The following is a 7,673-nucleotide window of genomic DNA, read 5'->3' on the forward strand; positions in this document are numbered from 1 at the left end:
TCCCCAGCTCCCGCGCCGCGGTGGCCGCGCTCTGCCCAGCCGGGGGGGAGACCCATCAGCCCTGCCCCGACCCTGGCAGCAGCACCTCTGCCTCTGCCCGCGGGCTCAGACCGTGCTAACTGAGCCCAAGCCATGGCAATCACCATGATGCCAGCAGAGGTAAATGAGACAACCTATCCCAAACCTGTCTTCTGCCTTCTGGCCTAGCCCTAAGGACTGGAGAAACAATCTGTGGGGAACCAGAGTCCCAGGCTGGAGCAGATCCCCCAGGGTTTGCTGTCAGCCAGTGACAGAGCTGCCACGAGAAGCATCTTTTGCCCTTGGTGACAGCAAGACACAAATAAAACCAGGAACGGTTGAGACCGGTCCTGGGGGGGTGTTTGCTGGCTGTGCACCAACACCAGCACATTTATGGTTTATGTACGTTTGCCAGGCAGATGAAGCAGAAATCACAGGGCACTCTGCTGGCACCAGCTGTGGGGCAGGAGGGGGACAAACCACACACACAGATGAGCCTCCCGAGAGCTCAGCACCTCCCACAGGAACGATGAGCATGATGGGGCAGCCCCAGTCCGTGCTGGGACCAGGGGCAGGGACTCACCAGGACGCCCTGGGACAAGGGGCAGGGACTCACCAGGACACCCTGGGACAAGGGGCAGGGACTCCCCAGGACACCCTGGGACAAGGGGCAGGGACTCACCAGGATGCCCTGGGACAAGGGGCAGGGACTCACCAGGACACCCTGGGACAAGGGGCAGGGACTCACCAGGACACCCTGGGACAAGGGGCAGGGACTCACCAGGACACCCTGGGACAAGGGGCAGGGACTCACCAGGACACCCTGGGACAAGGGGCAGGGACTCACCAGGACACCCTGGGACAAGGGGCAGGGACTCACCAGGACACCCTGGGACAAGGGGCAGGGACTCACCAGGACACCCTGGGACAAGGGGCAGGGACTCACCAGGACACCCTGGGACAAGGGGCAGGGACTCACCAGGACACCCTGGGACAAGGGGCAGGGACTCACCAGGACACCCTGGGACAAGGGGCAGGGACTCACCAGGACACCCTGGGACAAGGGGCAGGGACTCACCAGGACACCCTGGGACAAGGGGCAGGGACTCACCAGGACACCCTGGGACAAGGGGCAGGGACTCACCAGGACACCCTGGGACAAGGGGCAGGGACTCACCAGGACACCCTGGGACAAGGGGCAGGGACTCACCAGGACACCCTGGGACAAGGGGCAGGGACTCACCAGGACACCCTGGGACAAGGGGCAGGGACTCACCAGGACACCCTGGGACAAGGGGCAGGGACTCACCAGGACACCCTGGGACAAGGGGCAGGGACTCACCAGGACACCCTGGGACAAGGGGCAGGGACTCACCAGGACACCCTGGGACAAGGGGCAGGGACTCACCAGGACACCCTGGGACAAGGGGCAGGGACTCACCAGGACACCCTGGGACAAGGGGCAGGGACTCACCAGGACACCCTGGGACAAGGGGCAGGGACTCACCAGGACACCCTGGGACAAGGGGCAGGGACTCACCAGGACACCCTGGGACAAGGGGCAGGGACTCACCAGGACACCCTGGGACAAGGGGCAGGGACTCACCAGGACACCCTGGGACAAGGGGCAGGGACTCACCAGGACACCCTGGGACAAGGGGCAGGGACTCACCAGGACACCCTGGGACAAGGGGCAGGGACTCACCAGGACACCCTGGGACAAGGGGCAGGGACTCACCAGGACACCCTGGGACAAGGGGCAGGGACTCACCAGGACACCCTGGGACAAGGGGCAGGGACTCACCAGGACACCCTGGGACAAGGGGCAGGGACTCACCAGGACACCCTGGGACAAGGGGCAGGGACTCACCAGGACACCCTGGGACAAGGGGCAGGGACTCACCAGGACACCCTGGGACAAGGGGCAGGGACTCACCAGGACACCCTGGGACAAGGGGCAGGGACTCACCAGGACACCCTGGGACAAGGGGCAGGGACTCACCAGGACACCCTGGGACAAGGGGCAGGGACTCACCAGGACACCCTGGGACAAGGGGCAGGGACTCACCAGGACACCCTGGGACAAGGGGCAGGGACTCACCAGGACACCCTGGGACAAGGGGCAGGGACTCACCAGGACACCCTGGGACAAGGGGCAGGGACTCACCAGGACACCCTGGGACAAGGGGCAGGGACTCACCAGGACACCCTGGGACAAGGGGCAGGGACTCACCAGGACACCCTGGGACAAGGGGCAGGGACTCACCAGGACACCCTGGGACAAGGGGCAGGGACTCACCAGGACACCCTGGGACAAGGGGCAGGGACTCACCAGGACACCCTGGGACAAGGGGCAGGGACTCACCAGGACACCCTGGGACAAGGGGCAGGGACTCACCAGGACACCCTGGGACAAGGGGCAGGGACTCACCAGGACACCCTGGGACAAGGGGCAGGGACTCACCAGGACACCCTGGGACAAGGGGCAGGGACTCACCAGGACACCCTGGGACAAGGGGCAGGGACTCACCAGGACACCCTGGGACAAGGGGCAGGGACTCACCAGGACACCCTGGGACAAGGGGCAGGGACTCACCAGGACACCCTGGGACAAGGGGCAGGGACTCACCAGGACACCCTGGGACAAGGGGCAGGGACTCACCAGGACACCCTGGGACAAGGGGCAGGGACTCACCAGGACACCCTGGGACAAGGGGCAGGGACTCACCAGGACACCCTGGGACAAGGGGCAGGGACTCACCAGGACACCCTGGGACAAGGGGCAGGGACTCACCAGGACACCCTGGGACAAGGGGCAGGGACTCACCAGGACACCCTGGGACACCCCCCCCCATTGCACCCACCGGGCTCCCCCCCACCTGCAGGGACCCGGGGAGCAGACCTGTGCCCCCCCAGGGCCAGCCCTGGCTGCAGGGACCTGCACCGTCCCCGCGGGGTCACCCCTGCCCGGGGCTGGTCAGACATCCCCCTCCCGGAGGATTTAACACCCCGGGACAACGGGATGGGGGCTCTGCTGAGATTTCTGTGCCTCTGCTGTGGGAATCGTCACCCCCTTGTTCCCCGGCGTGGGTTTCTTTCACTGCAGCAGCTGGAGAGGCTGAGGCAGCAGCCTGGGCTGTTTTCTTAAGAATAATTTAGTAATGTATTTTATTTCTGTTAATTTGGGGGGGGGGGGCAGGAGATCGTCCAGCAGGAAATTCCACCTCCTGGGGGTGCAGCTTTGCAGAGGATCCCTGTGTTATTGCAGAGCTTTGTGATGGAGCAGGTTCCTGCTAAACCCTGCGGAGGGAGGTCTGTCCTCCTCTCCTCCCTGGCAGACAGGAAAATCCCAGATCAACATCCTGCCCGAGCACCTGCTGCTCCAGCTCAGGATGCAGAAAAATATCTCTCCCTTTTTTGTTTCCATGGGCAAGAGGCAGAAGGTGGTTGGAGCCCAGACAGACCTTCTGCTTTCCCTGCAGCCCCCCCTGCTCACAGGCAGCTTTTTGCCTTCATCCTGCTTGGTTTGAGCTGGGCTGCAGGCAGCAGCCATTGCAAGAGCACATCAAGCAGGAGTGGGGAAACTAACTGCTGGTTGGGAAACAGGGTAACCCTTGGCATTAACAAAAGTAATAATAATCAGAATTTACCTCTTAGCTTTTTCCTAGAATCTGTTTTGCAGCAGAAGCAACTTCCTGAGTTGTCCCATTGTAAAAAAACAAAACACAAAAACCAACACAAATGTTTTGTTTCTGATGTATTGGAATGATTTGGATGCTCAGTCTGGTTTGAAGAAGTAAATTGCCCAATTGTCACTGACCCTCAGCTGTGAGATTCTTCACATCACTTGAACCTACAAACTCAGGGGTGGAACAGGTGGAGATTAGCTGGGTATTACTAATTGCTAATCAGAAAAGCTGCCCAGGGTAAAAATAGAAAGGGGATGTTTTGTAGAAACCCAACCTCTCTGCTCAGTGCTTCCAGTCTTTTATTCTCCAGTTTTTGTGGGCAGATCCTTCAAGCACAGGTTTTTGAACAAGCAGGTGGGTTTTTTTCCTGATTTTTATTGGCAAAACACTGTTGACCCAGGAGATGGGAATGCTAAGGTACCCCTGGCACAGCCTGGATCCAATTAGTGGGTGTTGAAGCAGCCAATTCCTGTATGTGACAGTTCAGTGTCATTGAAACTGGTCTCTGCTTGGTCTGTGACCATGAGGAGAAGAGGCAGATGCTGCCCTGGCCCAAGCCCTGCTCTGATGGAGGCTCCTGGGTGCTCCTGTGGGACAGGCTGCCCAGAGGGACACCCTGGGGCAGGGCAGGTGGGTGTCACCTGGGCAGGGTGTATTTCTTTGCTGAATACACCTGGGTTAGCAAGATGGTGTTGTCTGGCCTGGACCTTGGGTTTGGAGGGAGCTCCTGCAGGAAAACCACGCCAAGGAAGTGCTGTGGCTCTGGTTGTCTTGGTCCCACCATCCAGCCACCTGCAGGCTGAAGGTGTTTGCATTCACCACGCTGGAGATTGGGATCTCTGGGAAATATGGAAGCCAAGAGGAGGCACAAGGCTCTAGAATTACAGGCAGCAACTCCAATTCTGTTGTGGCCTCGCCAAGCTTGTGTTTTTTTTAAAGCTCAGCTGGGAGGTCCCAGTAATTTCATCTCTGGAGCTGGCTCTGCTCTAAACAAAAGGTTTGCCTCACAAGCTCCAGCTCTGCCCCCCTCTGAGGGGTTTCTTCTGATTTTAAATGAAGTTAAGATGTAGACAATGTGTTCTCAGCACTTTATCCCACACGTTACAAGTAGAGACTGCCCTGGATTCCAGTAGTGCCATGACTCCTGTCCCACAGGTGATGTCTTAGGTGCCTGAGGTGCTGATGCTGTAGTGGAGCTGTGCTGGTTGACAAGGCCATGGGGAAACTGCAGAGTAAAAACAGCTTCACAGCCACCAAATACAGGTAAGGCAACACCAGATGAGCATCTTCACTTAAACCTCTTCTGAGAGTTAGTAGAGACCAGCGAATGGAGACAAAACATAGCAAGCACATGGGGTTAGTTTCATTGAATGTATGAATCAGGTTTTGATTTTTGACCCTTGCTTCTAAAGACTGCTCTGCTTCTTTGGGGGACTGAAATCCAGAATGTAGCTCACAGGAGCAGCTGAGCATGTACACGTGCCCAGTGGTCGTGCCCTGTGGTGGCTAAGGCACCAGGGGTGGCTGTTGGGCCCAAATGTCCAAACTGCTTCACTGTCTCTGCAGAGAGTGTCATCAGCTTTCATCAGCAGGGTGAAATAACTGGGTCTCTGCAGCAAGGTGGGCAGCTCTGCCTGGAGATCAGCTGAAAGCACAGGGTGGGACACTTGCTCAGCAAGGCTGGTGTCAGTGCAAAGGAGAGCAGCAGAGCCTGAGAGGTTCTAGTGGAAGAGGAGGCTGGAAAGGTCAAAATACAGCTTCATTCTGTTCTTTGTAGCAGTGTGGAGTGAGTGAGCACCAAAGTATTTAGCAGCTTTAGAAGTGAAATGGGTCTACTCCATCCCAGGAGAGCATTTGCCCCCTCACAGATCCTCTTTGGCTCTCCAAAGGCAGGTGTCCTTCTGCAGCCCAGCCAGTGGTGCCACCTCCCAGGCCTTGGCCTCCATGGGGAACAGCACCCTGACTTTGCCTCGAAATGCTCTGCAGGTCCCACCACTGTCTCTCTGCCCCTTGCAGGGCCGATGGCTCCGCGGGAGAGCTGGGAGCCTGCCGAGCCACCCAGCAGCACAGCCAGGCTGTCACCTCCCCAGCTGTCACCTCGGTGGCTGCTCTCCAGCCAGACCTGTGTGTGTCGGGAGGAAGGGACAAGGTGAGGTACCCCCAGCACGGGGCACAAAGCACGGTTACAGGTGGGGAAGTGCATGGGCAGGTTGGGAAAAGGAGGTTTAAATGGGAGCGTTAAACATTTCCCTGAGTGGTAACAACTTGGTGAGTTCCTAAATTCAGAAATAAGAGCTTGGAGTGAGGGTGCTCAGTGCAGCACGTTGATTTTGGAACCTGCCATGGGCAGGGACACCTCCCACCAGCCCAGGCTGCTCCAAGCCCCATCCAACCTGCCCTTCAACACCTCCAGGGATGGGGCAGCCACAGCTTCCCTGGGCAGCCTGGGCCAGGGTCTCACCTCCCTCATAGGGAAGGATTTCTTCCTAGATGCCCTCACCCAGGCTTGGAAACCCTGGACTGGCCCTTCCCGTGTTACCTGGTTGGGCTCTAAAATCAGTGGTAAATGCTGTAGGAGCTCTAAACCAGCAGAACCTGTTCCCTCTCCAAGCATGGACCGTGCACAGGTCCCAGTGTACCACAGCCAAGCAGGTGCATAGTCCTGCCCCCCACCCTGCCAGCCCTGCTGATGGCCCGTCCTGTCCCTGCAGAGCGTGTCTGTCTGCAGCTGGAGGTCTGGGGCTGAGCTGCACCGCTTCACCGGCCACCAGCGGGAGGTCACCAAGGTGAGTGACAACTGCCCACCTGTGCTGGGGTCTCCTGAGCGTTACCTGTCAGGAACTGGGGGGCTGACCAGCTTCTCCATCATCCCCTTGGCAGGTCACCTCTGCCTCTGACTCAAGCAGAGTCTTCAGCGCATCCCGGGACAAGACAGCGATGATGTGGGAGCTTCACAGGAACTCAGGGCCAAGCCAGCACTTCCCAGGACATGACCTGGTTGTTACTGGCCTGGCTGTGAGCCCAGGTGAGGACCAACGTGCTCCCATTCCCCAGGGATCTCTTGACAACTTTCCTTGGCAATTTTTTCCATGTCAACTTGTGGTTGCAGATGCCTCCCAGCTGTGCACGGGCTCACGGGACAACACGGTGTGCAAGTGGGACATTGAGACTGGAGAGTGCCTGGCCCGAGCCACCATCTCCAGGAATCTGGTAGGAGCAGCTGGTTCCTTGCATCCTATCACAGCCCATCACTGCCCGCTCGGCTGTTTCACACGTGAAGCCACGTAGAGTGAGTTCACTCTGAGCTTGGTGCTACAAGAAGCCCTTGGAGCAGCTGTGCAGGCTGCCTGTGCATCTGGGGACATCAAGCCCTGGGGCTGGTGACTCTGTTCTCCAGGCAACAAGCCCAGGAGCACAGAGATACCAAGGGAGGGGCAGCAATTGATTAGTGCTCCAACTCTTGGAAGCACAGTGGGGGCTGTACCAGCCCAGCAGAGGAACTGATGTGGGCACAGTTGTCTGGTGGCCATGGTGCCCCTGTTCCCATGGCTCTGTGCCCTGTGGAGCTGCTGGCACCTCCCTCCCTGCACCCAACTCCCCCAGTCACCACGCTGAGACCAGATCCTGTAGGGGAGCAGCACTGATGGGAAGCAGAGAGGAAACTTCCTCCAACACTTGCTGCTCCTCACCCAGCAGCAGGAGGCAGGGGGTGGGTGGCTGTGTGTCCCCAGGCCTGGGCTTCAGCTCGTCCCGTGCTCTCTGCAGGTGACACATCTGTGCTGGGTCCCTGGGGAGCCTTATGTGGTCCAGAGCTCGGAGGATAAAACCATCAGGTAAGTTCCATGGGCATGGAGAGGGGAGGGACAGGACGTGGGGCCTGTGGAAGAGGACAGAGCACAAGGGGCTCATTAGCTGTTTGCCATGAGCATCTGTTCCCCCGCCCCCCTCCCTGCCCCCCTCCCTACC

General features: G+C 59.0%; 2 protein-coding genes across 2 annotated transcripts in view; one reads left to right on the top strand and one right to left on the bottom strand.

Annotated features, from left to right (window-relative positions):
- BSPRY (B-box and SPRY domain containing) overlaps positions 1-146 on the bottom strand; it is an 8,947-nt gene extending 8,801 nt beyond the window's left edge. The window contains exon 1 of the mRNA XM_009994332.1: positions 72-146. Within this exon, the coding sequence (XP_009992634.1) occupies positions 72-146 (75 nt within the window). The remainder of the gene's footprint in view (positions 1-71) is intronic.
- Positions 147-4,923: 4,777 nt separating this feature from the next.
- Positions 4,924-7,673, top strand: part of WDR31 (WD repeat domain 31) — a 7,494-nt gene continuing 4,744 nt past the window's right edge. The window contains 6 exon segments of the mRNA XM_009994303.1: positions 4,924-4,970; positions 5,724-5,856; positions 6,419-6,493; positions 6,588-6,732; positions 6,817-6,917; positions 7,473-7,577. Coding sequence (XP_009992605.1) covers positions 4,924-4,970; positions 5,724-5,856; positions 6,419-6,493; positions 6,588-6,732; positions 6,817-6,917; positions 7,473-7,577 — 606 coding nt within the window.

The sequence above is a fragment of the Chaetura pelagica genome, unplaced genomic scaffold (genome assembly GCF_000747805.2).
Source record: "Chaetura pelagica isolate M959 unplaced genomic scaffold, ChaPel_1.0 scaffold132, whole genome shotgun sequence".
Lineage (NCBI taxonomy): Eukaryota > Metazoa > Chordata > Aves > Apodiformes > Apodidae > Chaetura > Chaetura pelagica.